Source organism: Erpetoichthys calabaricus, chromosome 2, assembly GCF_900747795.2.
Source record: "Erpetoichthys calabaricus chromosome 2, fErpCal1.3, whole genome shotgun sequence".
In the NCBI taxonomy this organism is placed as follows: Eukaryota; Metazoa; Chordata; class Cladistia; order Polypteriformes; family Polypteridae; genus Erpetoichthys; species Erpetoichthys calabaricus.
This window is the reverse complement of record NC_041395.2, coordinates 222,405,825-222,421,516: the sequence shown is the minus strand read 5'-3', so window position 1 is coordinate 222,421,516 and position 15,692 is coordinate 222,405,825. Positions and strand designations below refer to the sequence as shown.

The following is a 15,692-nucleotide window of genomic DNA, read 5'->3' as shown; positions in this document are numbered from 1 at the left end:
AATGATCTGTGCTATATGTCATATTCAGAAGAGGGGTTATAATGGAAGGGGGCAACTCAAGGCAACATGAGTGTGCTGCGGCAAGTATATCATGATCAGCATGCAGAAAGTTTTTTAGTGGCCTAAGGAGATTCTCATCTAAGATCACAGGTATGAACAGCATATCATTTTCAATTATTTTGCGTAACAATTTCATAGTCTTGCAGGATTACAGCTTTTGTCTAAGTGTCTTGAGTTATGTTTAACCATATGAAATTTCAAACAGCTTTTCCTCCCGTTTATGCATACCCAGGCAAAACCGAGTACTTTGGCTACTATTATTTAATACTGTCTTCTGACATAAAGAACATGTGGCCCTCTACATGTGGGCAAAAGGCCTGTATATGTGGGCCTGTTGTGACACCTGGAAGGCGGAAGGACCGGGATAGGGACAATACCTCCCCCAGGACACGAGAGGGCAGCCATCCTGGTTTGCATCGGGGCCACGGGATTGGAGCTTAGAAGCTCAACCATGTTGGGGCCTGTGGCCACCGCCAGGGGGCACCAGAAAGTGCTGCCAGAACAGGAACCAAGTACCCATGCAGCACTTCCGCCACACCAGGAAGTGCTGCCGGGAGATCATCACGAAGCACCTGGAGCACATCCGGGACATTATAGAAAAGGGTTGCCTCACTCCATTCGGAGAGCCAGAGTCGGTAAGCAGAGGACAGAACTTGCGAGGAGAGGAGTAGAGGAGGCAGAAGAATAAAGAAAAGGAAAGAAAGAAGAAGGGACTGTGAGCTATTTATAGCCGATTAGTACATTGTGTGGTGCTGTAAAGCCAAAAAGAATGTTAAATGTGTGTGTTTTTGGACTTCTGTGATCTGTCTGTCTGTGTAAAAGGGCTGAACCTCCACACTGTATATGTGGGCAAAAGATTCCTGCTCAGATTTCCCAGATATGCTCTCTGTGAAAAAGTGAAGAGTTCAACAATCAGCTGTTCTACTCTTGTATACAGGAAGATCAAAAGTACCACTGTTACTTCTCCGAATCAAGAGAAACCAGTTGATATGGTTTGGGGAAGGGGATAATATGGTAAATATGGCGAAGGAGCAAAGAGATCAACAATCAACTGTTCTACTCTTAAGTACTGGAAGATTAAGAGTGCAACTGTTACTTCACTGAATCGAGAGAACCCCGTTAATATGGTTTAGGGAAATACTTTGCAGGTATCTTTCATGGAAGGTCTACCAGGCAAACTCAGCAGTCACTATTTATCAGCTAGCCTAGGAGTTCCTAACGTTTTAATTTCAGGAACTGCTGAGGATAAGATGGCATGGTCAATGCAGCTTACTAGAACCCTGACCAGGAAAAGCATATGGAAACTGCATAAATGAGTCTATTCACTAAATTTAGTCACCAATCAGAAGTGACTTTGACTTTATAAAATTTACCAGCAAAAATGTGTGTGATATACAAGTGGATTCTATGCACCTAGCAGGCAACCACTACTACAGTTGACCAAAGTGAATACTTGGGGTATGTTGTAGTGTTAGACCAAGTAGCTGTTAGTGTCCATGGTCACGTCCTCTTTCCTCTGCCACAATCTGGTGTTTCTTTGTGCCAGCTTGGGCACATACTTAACCTGAGAGTCATTCACTATGTTAATTTGGTGTTTACTAGTTTCTCTGTTTTCTTTCTAGGCCTCCTAAAAATCTGTAATGTTCCCAATACCTGGATTTTCTCCTACCTACCTCACTGTACATTTGGATTTACTTTGTTGCTCAGCCATTGCTTTTATAGAGTTTCTAATTTAACCACATTTTTTTCTGTGTTAACTGTCTGTTGTCTTGGCTTCACTTTAAATGGTACCACAAGCTGCTAAAACTGTCCCTTGTGCTTAATTTTAAGTCTAGAATATAATGGAAGTTCATCTCAGGTGTTACTAGTGAAGACTGTTACATAAGTGTTACTGATAAATTAATGTTCTTGGGACCTCAGACAATTAATTTCTTGACAAAAAAGTCACATAAAACTATATTCCTTCCTTTACTCAAACAAAAAAATAATCTATTTTGTTATTCTAGAAATATTCAAACTCTGTGCACTAACTGACATAAGAACATGGATAGAGATAAAAATGGAGCAACCTCATGCTTTAGTAATAAAATTCTAAAATTGGTAAAGCCCAAACATATATATTAACTGCAAAAGTTTTAGAACACCACAGTTCTTCCATTTTTTTTTTTTCAAATTTAATCAGTTGAAATGCAATGAGTGACCTAAAATGGTGAAAAGGTAAGCAGTAAACTGCCAGAGGTTTGCATTAAAAGTTTAGGTTAGAAAAAACTGAAAACAAGGAAATGAGCCTTCTTCAGGGAACAGCTGATAGGTTACAACCTACCAGTGGCGTAGCTAGGGTTTTCAGCGCCTGAGGACAACTGAAGATTTCGTGCCCCCTCCTGTTTGCCTGTTTGTAACATCAATTTGGCACCCCCTGGATGCTGCGCCTGGGGACAGATGTCACCCCTTACCCCCCCCCCCCCACACCACTGCAACTTACAGATGTTCTGCAGCAATTAAAGTAAGTTAAACCTTATAAGTTGAAGCAGTTTGAACAGGTGTCCCAACTTCTGTTGATTACTTAGACGCCCTCCATCTGTCTTAACACAGAGTTGGAACAGTACTGCTTGGACAATATTACACTGGCATAGAACAAATAAACAATGGCAAATGAAAAAATAAGTCAATGAATCATTAAGTGTACAAACCTTTATTGAATTTTTTTTGGTTCCAATTAGCCAGTTTCTGCGGCTATAACAGCCAAACTCTGGTAACCCTTTTTGATTCAAAATGCTAGTCACGGTGTACAAGTCACCAACTCTGGCTCTGGCAAAAGAACCATAAACCATTGCACTTCTTCCTCCATGTTTGACAGTTGGTGTCACACACCGAGGAACCATCCCTTCATGCAAACTTATCTTCTGATTGGGTTGTGACTTTGGGTCTGCCTGTTTCTTCCTATCAGAGTTTCTTCTAGTTTCCAACTACTTTTGGATTGTGTAGGACACCGTACTCACTCACACTGTGATTTTTTTTTTGTCATTTTCTAAATGAAAGGCCTACATTTTTAAGGGAAATAATGCTCTGTCTCAATTCATTTGCTAATTGCTGTTTTCTTGCCATTATCACGGGAATATTGTTCAAGTAGTACTTTAGAGGGTGTAATAGCACAGTCTGTTTCAACTCTGCTTTAAGACAGAGGGTTTTAAAGTAATCAGCAGAAGTTGGGACACCTATGCAAACTGTTTGCTCCAACTTACAAGGCTTAAGTTACTTTAATTGCTGCAGAACATCTGTAGGTTGTAACCTATTAGTTATTCTCTGAAGAAGGCCTATTTGTAATATTCTGAAAATTACTTTTTTCAGTTTTTGCTAATCTAAACTTTAAATTTAAACCTCCAGTTTATGTTTTTTATATACTTTGATATATATATCTTAAGGAAGCATGACTGGCACAACTGAATAAAGTCCAAATCCATATACTCATATACTCATATTTCAAATATGGTGTTGTATGTTTATCCAGGCTCCTTCAAACTGACACATAGGAATTCATGGAGCAATATTGCATTATGAGTGCTCCTGTAAATGTATAAGACAGCAAACAGTGAAAAAGTAGAGTACTACTGAGCAATGCACTGAAACAAAGAATATCTTTCATCCACAGCACAGAGTGCATCGCTGACATTGCGACTTGTATGAAAAGAAGTCTTCATAAGTCAATATATGATTAAAACAACAGCAAGGGTGAGGTTGGTTTTCATGAACATGGGATGGTAATTGGATTTTTGCATCAGTGCTGGTGGAGATCTTTTCCAGAACAACCTTTAAAACGGTCAGTAACATTCTTTGATAACATTTTCCACTAATAATAAAATAGGAAAATGTTTCAAATATAACATACAATTTCTGTTCTTTTATTACTAATAAAGCATCCTTGCGTCCTTTCAAATCACCAAACAATATTTGCACTAAGAGTGCATGACTTGTATTTTTCACACATGCCACCAACAGCCATTGCAAGAATTAATTGGCATTTTTCTGTTCATACTTCAGGATGATCTGTTCTTTTCTCAGGTCAATATTGTTATCATATACAGTAACAGTACAACATAATGGAACTTGAAGAAAACTGTGTAATTCCTGATGTCACTATTATTTTTGTTTTTGTCTAAAACAAAATTAGCTATTACTATTAATAACATTTTATGGAAGAAATACATTATTTTCACAAAGCAGTTGAATCACAAAGCCACACTCAAGACATAAACATAACAATTATTGAGAAACTAAAAAACAGAAAAGCCCTAACCCTAACCCTAACCCTAACCCAGGATTTCAATATGTATAATATAGCAGCTTCATTCTGTTCCCATAAATTGAAAAACATTCAGTTATATCTAAAAAGTGTCAATTACCATCTGATTAACTGCTTCTTCACTACCACCTAAACACAATGCTGCTCGAAAACACTTTCACCAACTAATAAAGAAACAACTGTGAAACAGAGAGTGCATTTTTATGTTGAGTAAAAACTTTTAAGAAAACGTCTACTATTTCTTCCTCTCCTCAGATAAAGAAAACCTTCCCTATTTCTCCATTCAACCAATTTCTGGTTAAACCTGAAAGAAAACAAACTTCCACAACAAAGGTATTTTCAGATATATACAATTTATCTCTTGATTCCTTTATGATCATATTACAGTGTTAAACATGTGTGCATTGAAGACAACTTCAGGGCTATTCTAGATGTAATTACACTTCAAGCCAGAGCTTGGTGCTGTCACCAAATGCTTTTTCTCTTTCTCCATCTGCAGAAGCAGTGATTGACACTCGAATCACCACTGACGTCACTTCTGTCTCCCAACCTCCTCAACCCACCACTTAACGTTCTCCAGCCTGAAAACCAGTTCCACTGCCATCTGAAAAGATGCACCGACTTAATTTTGCTGCATTAGTTCTTTTGTGGCTTATTTTCAGTTAGACAGGGATCACTATGGTGCTCCAGCTCTTTATCGTCGTCCTTGTTATCTACAACTGTCAGTAATGTCACCATATCTTAAGTAAGGCTATTGTGACTTTTTTTTTCATTTTGACCTTTTACTTAAGCCAGGACATTTCTGTGAATTGTACCATTTTGACTTCTTGTGCTGGGAAGTTTAGGGGTTAAGTTTCCCACAATAGTCATGCTTTTGTTTCTATACTACTTTAGCCCAGCAATTTATCAATAAACTCCTAGTTCAGGCCAAATGTATGGTTGGGGCAGTTGATATATGGGAACTGAATATAAAAATGTACCAGTGACAATTCATCAAACCTTTCAGTTAGCCATCATAATAGCCTACTTCACACATGTGTAGATTTGCTGAGTCAGGGAATAAACAAACAATGGCTCTATCTTTGTTCAATGCTCAGCTTTCTTACCTGATACTTGGCAAGTAATTTACTCCTCCACAAGGAGTGTGGGATATCATGAATGGAGAGCCGTAGGTTATGGTAACTGTCCTTAAAAAACAGAGGCTTCGGCTCTTCAAGCAGGTAGCCACCAAGGGTCTTCTCTACCTCAAGGATTTCCTGAAAATGAAGACAGAAGCATTTCATTCCCAACAACTCTCTAGGTCCTTCTAATTGATTTACTGTAAATCGAAGCCAACAGAAGGGACATGATATAATGCATAAAATAGGACAAATAACAAACCCACTGACTCTAGCAGCTGTATTTGAGTCCCATGAAACTGCTGAGATCAGACCACATAAAGCATGCAGGACATGAATTCACTCCAAGTCCCACCTCGGTGATAGTGTACACCTCCCAAGCTAATGAATCACAGTCTATACTTATTTACAAATTCCGTATATACAGTTCAATTCTGGCCCTAAAGAGGCAATCTTCTCATTGGAGAATGTACTTCAAGACAAAACATGGCAGGCAATTAATTTCTCAAGTTTCAAATTCCTGTACGATGCTTCATCCTGACAGCTCCATCATGTCAGTTCTAGAGATCAAAACTGCTGGTTCAGGTGTAACTTTTAATTGACTAATTTTAGCTTTCTGAAACTAACATGTTTTCAAAGCTACAGCACTGTCTAGTTCATGTATATAAAATTATATATATTTTTTTTATCAGTGATGTATCATTGGCAATAAGCATTCTGGAATATGGAATAATTTTGCATACTCACAAATAGAATCCTCAAGGTTTAATAGGCATCCTGCAGACTAGAAAATATGTCGCAATTTAAAAGGGGATTGTTGAAAAGAAAATGATAGAATATGGGCTTAAATCAAACAAAATTGTAACAAAGGGCTATGCTTTTGAAGCTCTTTTCAAAGCCATGCCCTTCGTTTTTGATTTCAGGTTTCACCCTTGCAATTGCCATTAGTTATTTTTCACATCGAGGGAGCCCTCTGTACAATGTAAGGGGCCATGTCTTAATGTCTTTCGGCTCCTCTTTTGAGTACAATTAATGTGTGCGGTTGACAATTAGGGTGCAGGCAGCCCCCCTCCTGCCTGTCTTCAAGTTTCAAAGCTCCCTCTCCCCACACTGTGAGATTCAGTAATACAGAACACATCCAACGCTCTCAGAGATATGGACCATGATGCATGAGATGACACTTTTTTTAATTTAATCACTACATTATGAATGTGATCTAGTCATCTGAACACATGAGCTAAATGGCAAGTGAAATTCATTTTTTTATACTTAGCCTTGATATGCCCCATTATATTTATTTTAACCTTATACTGAGTGTACTGTTTGTAACCCCAGCGTCGCCCATTAATAAACCCTCTAAGCCACCTTTTCAATTTTATATCTTGGATTGCCGCTTCTCAAAAGCTTGTAACCTACAAAAATATCTGGTTCGACAATTAGATTATCTCCCGACTTGCCTGAAGTTAATAAAGTAACAATCAACTCCTTCACGTCTGGAGGAGCCTTTAAATTGACAGAAACTCTGTGTTGCGTGTCAGGAGCAATGGAGACATACAGTGCAATATGGAATGATCGAGTAATTTATCTGAAGAGGGCATTTCATTATTCCATAATGCACCAAACACCATTTTTTATTATGTTTTCGTATCAGTGCTTTATTAATTTTCACTTATGCTGTATGCTGCTGTTATAATTGCACTCTTGTAATTCATTTACTAAGTCGAGCGCCTTGAGGCAGCTCCGCTTGGTGTGGTGCTTCTGAATAAATTTACTGACTGACTGAGACAAGAAGATTGGTATAAGAGGATGACTGACACAAAATGTATGGTCATCAAAATGTAAAGCCATCAGCCTCTAGTGTTAATGGTTAATTGTTGCTTCAATTTTCACTTTATGGTTACTTTACGAAAAAGAACTAGAAGAGCTAAGCATCTTAATTGGCAGATTTATAATCTAATCAGGTCATTATGTAAGGAATAATATCTGACACAGTGGGTGGTTGTGAGCCATATTTCATGGTCTAGATGAAATGGCTAGACTTTGCAAATGATCCACAGGCTAAAAAATAAAACCTTTCTAAACAGAGCGCAGGTTTATTGATTTACTTTAAAAGTAAGTAAATAAAGGAGGCCCACTTTGAAAAGAGAGCAGGCTTGTCTCTTCGTGATAAGCGACTGTGAAGTATGCTCTTTGTGGGAAGCCGCATCATTAATTACGAACTTTACTGTTTTTTTTTTTTGTTTTTTTTTAATTCCATCAGTTAATTTTTTTTTTGTGAAATCTAAACTGGAGGAACATTTGAACCATGTACTTATGAAAAGAAAGAAAAAAAGCAAAACGTTCAAAGTGTGGTATTTTCTTTTTGTGCCAGTTGGCGGGTGGCAATTTAAGCTTTAATTAAGCAGCTGCCTCTCTGGCACTCATAGGGTTGCCAAATTATAGATGAAAAATATGAGGTGTTTCATTTAGCAAAATATCATTGGATTCTTCAGGAACCACTGATTTTTTTCTCTCTCTTTAATAGAGAGAGTTGAATAACTTGCCCCAAATGATTTTTTAAAGGTAAGTGCATCTGGAAATGTATTCTATTAAAAATATAAAGTGGGGAATTATGGTTGTGTAGGTTTGTACGCCTGTTTCATAACTACACAGTTCTGGGCTTGAATCCTTGCTTGTCACTGTGTGGCGTCTGCACAGTCCTCCTGTGTCGGTGTGGATTTACATTTGATTTTCTGCTCTAAGACGCATGAATTAGGCTGAGTGGTGGCACTAAATTATCCATACGGCTTTGTGTGTGTGTGTCTATGTTCTACTATCGACTGGTTCCCTGTTCAAGGGTGATTGCTGATTTGTGCCCAATGCAGCTTGGATAGTCTCTGGCCTGGAATAAGTGGGATGGACAGTGATGTAAAGTAACTGGAAGGCCATTCATTGTCCACATGTATCATGGTGCACAGTTCTTCTCTTCTTATCCAACAATAAAACTGTTCTAGCTTGTAACATACTCTGGTCAGATCTTATATTCAGGATAGGTACATTTCTTCATTCATTAAATGATAATGCTGATCCTATCACTACAAGCTCATCCATTACTTGCTTGTGTGATTATGTCCTCAGGACGGTGGTTTTTTCATGGCCACCAAATTGATTTTAATTTTACTAGGACAGGACTACCACATACAGCATTTTGCAAATCTGATTGTAACTTATCTTAATACTTTAAGTTTAAAAGTCATGAAAAAGCAACAGGTTAAATAATCAGAAACTTGAAACTAACCGGTTTAATGACAAACATTTTATTCATGCATTGTTCAAGGAGACTTATTCTTATACAAGTATAGGGAAGCAACCTTGAGGGGTTTACAAATTCTTCACAGGCCACATTCATACTTAACAGGCCAAGTCATTTTTACCAATTAAAATAATATACATATGTATGATGTATAAGAAAAGCCCACTTAACTCTAAGGAGAAGTAATTTCATACTGACAGTGGAAACCTGAACCATAGAGATGTGAGGTGAAATTTGTCAGCCATGATGGAAATGTAGGAAACGGTCAAATCTGTAGACTGGGTGCAGAAAGAAATGTGAAATAACATGCGCACAAATGTTATTAAAATGCTTCAAAACAATCTCTTACAGGTGAAGATGAAACTGTCCATAGATGTTCTAGACATGCTTGTACCAATGCTCAGATGTGAAGGGTTCTGGCAGCAGATACATGGTTGGAATCACTGCATGTACATGAATTCTCCCACAATCACAACACTTTTGGGGTTGTCATTGAATTTTAAAGAAACTCATTGTAACTGAGAGGATAATGTGCAAGCTCCATACAGACAGTTACCAGGCTGGTAATTGCAGCAGGGTTTCTGAAGCAGTGGGGTAGTAGTGATAACTAATGTGCCACCATGCTGCTTGAAGAAAAATCTAAAGGTCCGTATCAATTTGGGATAATAAGTAATAAGAAATGAATTAGGTAAAATCACAATACAGGGCAAAGTCATTCTGCAAGTTACTTCCAAGAAAAAAGAAACAACCCAAGTACAACACCAGAGAATTTGAAGCTGATGTAAGTCCTGAGTTGCTACTCTGCCCCAAACAGCCACAGGGGACAGTACACATAGATCACAAGAGGTAGTGATCTTCTCATTTTGTCATATGAAACATACCGCATCCCTTACAAACATTTCTTATATGTACCCACAGTTAACTCTGCACTAGCAGCTTGCTCAGCCAATAGAGACCAAATATATGAGATTGGCAAGAAAGCAGCTAGTGTGGGGATATGAGGGTAGATGTACTTTAATTAAGGTCAACAGCCAGAGACAATGTGGTAATTTCAATCAATGCATGGACTTAAGTTACAAAGTCAGCTGGTCTGAACTAAGTAAAGGTGGGATCAACAAAAGAGGAAGCTGAGAAACTAATCAGAAACTTGACAGCCTTAATAATCAAGCCTTGATAAGAGGTTATGAGTATAAAGCTCAGAAGCTCAAAAAATCCCAAGTGTTCTCCAAATAATTGATGTTGCCAAGCAACAGCAAGTGAAAGGTGCAGTGAGGGACATGTCTTGAGAAATTTAGAAGCGTACTGGCACAACTGGTGCAGATGCTGCCTACTTAGACGAAACAGGATACAAGTAATTAAAAATCTAGAAGTTTTAATTTCCTTATGTTTAAATTTCATAATAAGTAATATGATAGTTTTCTTTTTTTTTCATTATCTTGGGAGCATTAGGAGTGACAGGGTGTGAGACCATTGCAGGTCTGACCCATCAACACTCAGTAAGGGATAATTCAGAATACTTCACTGAACGCAACATGAATATCTCTAGCGGTGTGGGAGGATAGCCTGAGTATACAGGAAAAAACACATGGAACAAGAAAGAACATGCAAACTCCACACAGTCAAGGGCATGGATTTCAAATCTGGATGCATGGGGCAGCAATATCAATGACTGTGACACCTTTCTCCTCTTGCTATAGTAAATTTTGTCTTCTAAATTTAGCATTATAAATTCAGGGATCAGCTCTGAGCTCTTTTTTATTTGCAATGGTGATGGACAGGCTAACAGACGATATTAGACAGGAGTCCCCGTGGACTATGATGTTTGCTGATGACATTGTGATCTGTAGCGATAATAGGGAACAGGTTGAGGAGACCCTGGAGAGGTGGAGATATGCTCTAAAGAGGGGAGGAATGAAGGTCAGTAGGAACAAGACAGAATACATATGTATAAATGAGAGGGAGGTCAGTGGAATGGTGAGGATGCAGGGAGTAGCGTTGGCGAAGGTGGATGAGTTTAAATACTTGGGATCAACAGTACAGAGTAATGGGGATTGTGGAAGAGAGGTGAAAAAGAGAGTGCAGGCAGGGTGGAATGGGTGGAGAAGAGTGTCAGGAGTAATTTGTGACAGATGGGTATCAGCAGGAGTGAAAGGGAAGGTCTACAGGTCGGTAGTGAGACCAGCTATGTTATATGGATTAGAGACGGTGGCACTGACCAGAAAGCAGGAGACAGAGCTGGAGGTAGCAGAGTTAAAGATGCTAAGATTTGCATTGGGTGTGACGAGGATGGATAAGATTAGAAATGAGTACATTAGAGGGTCAGCTCAAGTTGGACGGTTGGGAGACAAAGTCAGAGAGGCGAGATTGTGTTGGTTTGGACGTGTGCAGAGGAGAGATGTTGGGTATATTGGGAGAAGGATGCTAAGGATAGAGCTGCCAGGGAAGAGGAAAAGGGAAGGCCTAAGAGAAGGTTTATGGATGTGGTGAGAGATTACATGCAGGTGGTGGGTGTAACAGAGCAAGATGCAGAGGACAGGAAGATATGGAAGAAGATGATCTGCTGTGGCAACCCCTAACGGGAGCAGCCGAAAGAAGAAGAAGAAGAAGAAATTTAGAATTATAAAAAAGACACAAAACTGCTTTTATTGTGTGCCACCTTTGAGTAGGCTATATCACTTAGCTTGGCTTATTTAAAATATCATTTGGATGCACGTAAGTTGCACTACAAGCAAGACCTTCTTCACTTAAAATGAAAAAGGAGTTTACTTTTATTTCCCATGAGCTAGCAGCAGAAGATCGAGGTGGACTGAGGTAAAATAAAAGAGAACTGTGCATTTACTTCCCATATGTGGGGACAATGTTACATTTTGTCTAGAAATACAGAAATTGATTGCAGAGTGAGTCATGTTACTCTCTCAGCTCTGCTGTTACCCAAGCTTCTTATCAGGAGGTGTGATATCTAGCAGCTTCATGGGACGCGTCATCTCCGCATGCCCTGCAAAGGAAGGCAGCCTGCCAGTCTCCTTTATACTGCAGTTACACAAAATAAGAAATGTGCTTTCAGGAGGCTGCACAAGCATGCACAGTGACTATGGCCTGGCCTGCACCAGGGCTGAACCAAGCTGTATACTCACCTTCAGTGCATCCGGCGTGTCCTCGATGCAGTAAACCTTGAGGCTGTACTCCAGTGAAGAGCACGTTATGGGAGCAAAGATCGCTAGCTGGAGACGCTTGAGAGCGGCACTCGAGTAAGACTCCCCAACTAGACTGTAGGTGCCCAGCTGGTCCAGGAGGATATGACAAGACTGAGCTTCAAGATGGCAGTAGCAGGGTGTGCTGAGTGTCTCCTCGTCCAGAGTTACCACCTCCTGGCATTGGAAAAAAGAAAAGATTTTACCATCAAGCTCAAGGAGCTTTTACCCAATTCTAACCTGATTAAATAAATGGCCCTTCATGGGGCATTGGGAGATAAATGACTGTATCATGTGGAGAGTCACTGTCAGTGTGGTTTTTGTACACATATTCCGGCACCCTCCTACATCTCACATATGTGTAGGTTAGGTTTAATGGCAACTCTAAGTTAACCCTAGAATGTGCTTGAGTGAGACCTATAATGAACTGGCAACTTATCTAAGTGATGGTCCCAGATTTGTGCTTGGACCTGCTGGCATAGACTCTGGCTCATGGCAACTTTGTATAAACTAGATTTAGGAAATTGATCCATTTTGTTATGATATATACATGCAAAGTATTTTCTGCCTTTCCATTTTCTTAATCTGTTTAGTCCATTTCAAGGTTGGAGGGAGCCTCAGGCTATTCCAACAGCACTATGTACAGATCCGGCTGCATGCCAGTCCATCGTGTGCATTGGCACAAATACAAACAAACATAACTAAATGAGATACCCCTTTACCAAAGGGCTCACATACATACAGACTCTCATACAGGAACAATGCAGTCTTAAATTAACATAATGTGCACATTCTGGGATTTGAGAAGATGCTGAAAAACAGACTAGAGGAGAACAAGCAAACTTTATCTTTTTTATTATCATTTTTATGTCAACCTAGTAAAGCCTCATGTTATTATAAAATGCACATCTTTAATCAGTTTGCGTAACTAACAGATGGAACTGGATAACAATTTGGTTGTTGCGGGCAGCTCTAGTATATTTTCCTGCTGTAGCTCCAAAATCTCGGTAATTCAGCAGAGATCTAAACATGGCTCCCATAGTTCATTTGTAATTTTGCTGCTCAGTCAGCTCTACAGAAGCAGAAAGGGTTGATTCCTTCTAGTGTTAAATAAAAACATTCATGAAAACCGAGCCAACTAGCAATATAATTGTAGCTGAAAATCACCGATCTGTAAAGGGAAGCTAAAAACACCTGTAAAACTGCAGAGAGCCATTATGTTCAGGAAAAGGTGGGTGAGTTATTCGGTTTGAGAAAAATGCTTTGTGCCCTCTCTCTGTAACAGTCATTCTGAGTGATGTTCTTCAGTTTGGATGATTAGCGAGTAATTCCTCTGTTTGAACCTCCTGACTTGCACCTGAGGTTGCTGAACCAGCTTTTATGTCCAAAAGACTTGAATGGACAAAAAAGCAGTGATTAAAAGTTAATGGGTGCAAGGATGGTGGGCATGCTGATACAATGGTTAGTGCTCCTGCCTTGTGTCCTATGCTGTTGAGATGTGTTCCTTCTCCCCATGACACTTCAAAGGAAGCAGATCATTCTGTAAATAACTGGAAGATGGACAATATACAGTATGTCCATTTTCAGGTACCAAGTGTTGATTTTCTGAATCACGATTGGTGCCACTATAAAGACAGGAAAAATATGAATGACTTAAGTGAAAGCTGAATAAATATCTCCTCAATAATCGTTGCAATTTATTAAAGGATCTCTTTAACATGTTAGTGGGTATTCAGTATGAAGGATCTGCACTTGGGTTTTATATTTAATTCAGTGAGATCAGTTTTATATGGGATGCTTTTCATTCATAATATTAACCTTGTCAGCCCTACCTAACCCAATTCAGGGTTGTGGGTGGTGGAAACCTATCCTAGCAGCACTAGGCATGATGCTAAAACCAGCCCTGTACTGGACTGGGTGCCAGTTCATCACTCTGCTTGTTCACATACACACCCACACAAGCCAATATGGAATTGTCAACTAATCTAACTGAGATTTACAAATATAATGATATACTTCATCCTCTAAATGTACTTAATCCAAAGGTCACAGGACATAAGCCTATCTAGGAAGAACAGGGTGCAGGCCAAGAGCCAACTCTGTTCTTGCTGCCAGTCTATCACATGTATACCAGGCCACCGTCAAGAAATAGAAGAAAGTAAAATGCACCTCTTTGGGAATATCTGCAGAAGAACCCCATGTGGATACAGGGAGAATGTGCAGCCTCTACACTGACTGGGACTGCTGAAGGATTTGAACCCATTGTTGCTAAGCTACGAGGCACAGGTGTGCAGTTCCTGTTATTTATTTATTTTCCACACATATGTCAGATTTTAAGGTTACATGTCATTGGGAGTTAAGTCAGCAACACCAAAGGAACCAACTCTGAATGGTTTAGCAGTTCATTACAAGGCACACTCACCCATAGGTAAGCATTCTTAACCAACGATTGATTAAAGTCACCAATCAATGTCACCGCTGCATCTTTAGATTGTAAAAGGAAAATCAGTGTGCCCAGGGAAAAACACGTAAACATGGACAGGATGTACGAACTCCAAACAGGGAGTGGCTAGGCCAGGATTTGAGCAAATGACTCTAGAACTGTGAAACTTCTGCGTTAACTGCTACTCCACCATGTCATCCTACTATTCATAATATTGTACTCTTAAAATAAAATACAAAATAATATTCAGTGAAAACAACTCCACTCTCTTATCCAATACAGGGTTGCAGGGCTGCTGGAGTCTGTCCTAGGCACAAGGCAGAGACAACACCTAGACAGGGCACCAGTCTATCGCAGTGAAAGCAAATCACCATTACGTTTTTATACAGTACATAGTAACAGACATAAGCATCTGGATGTTCCACATTTAAACAACAAAGGCATACTGCCCAGATTGTCCAATTTTATCCTCTTTTTTGGCATGTTGAGTAGCTATTGTGTTGTGTAGATCCCTGTCATGTACTCTCTTGCCTCATCTGACTTTGCCACTGACCATCTCTTTCTAGCTGGAGATCCTTCTATGACAACTTTTCCCAACTGGTGGGCCGCGGCCAACCCCAGATGAAACCATGCATCCATCCTCACTGCCCCAACGATCATGCTCGATTTACAGTTGCAGCATCGTAGGGGGATCGTAGATGACCCCACACTAAACCCCATCCACCAGAGTGAAGATTGTGCTTGATTCACAGTGGAAGCGTTGCAGATGGACTGTGGCAGATCCTGGACGACCTCCCTAACCCCTCATTGACAATCATGCTCGATTCACAGAGGGGGAAAGGGTGGGTCGCGACTGGGCCATGATACCACAAAGGTGGGTAAACACTGCCTACGATATAATGTATGTATACTGAAGTCTAATGTGAAAGACTGTCCTATAAATGCATACAGTAAATAGTAATGAAAATGGACCACATTCTTACTGAACACAAACAATAATGTTGGGAATACTAGCGTCTATCAAGAGGGCAAGGAAATAGTACAGTGCTTTGCTTTGGTGGCCTATTTACTCTTTTATTTTGAGGGATATGATTTCTTTCAAGTTCACTGGTAGAGCCGAACCTTAATCACTAAGGCTGATTCTCTGAAAATGAACTGAAATTATTATAGCAGGAACCATATATCCAAGACTCTAGACATCTTCAGCTTGCTTACTGCCTCAGAGGAGGCCATAAACCTTGCACGTCACATCATCCTGGTACATCTTGATAATAAGTATTACTGTACC

General features: G+C 39.6%; 1 protein-coding gene across 3 annotated transcripts in view; it reads right to left on the bottom strand.

Moving 5' to 3' along the window:
- The window catches only part of unc5b (unc-5 netrin receptor B), a 318,628-nt gene that overhangs the window by 32,617 nt on the left and 270,319 nt on the right, over positions 1-15,692 (bottom strand). For all 3 annotated transcript variants that reach the window (XM_028795196.2, XM_028795197.2, XM_028795198.2), the window contains 2 exons: positions 11,905-12,138; positions 5,467-5,616 (listed from right to left, as the gene is read on the bottom strand). In XM_028795196.2, the coding sequence (XP_028651029.1) occupies positions 5,467-5,616; positions 11,905-12,138 (384 nt within the window). The remainder of the gene's footprint in view (positions 1-5,466; positions 5,617-11,904; positions 12,139-15,692) is intronic.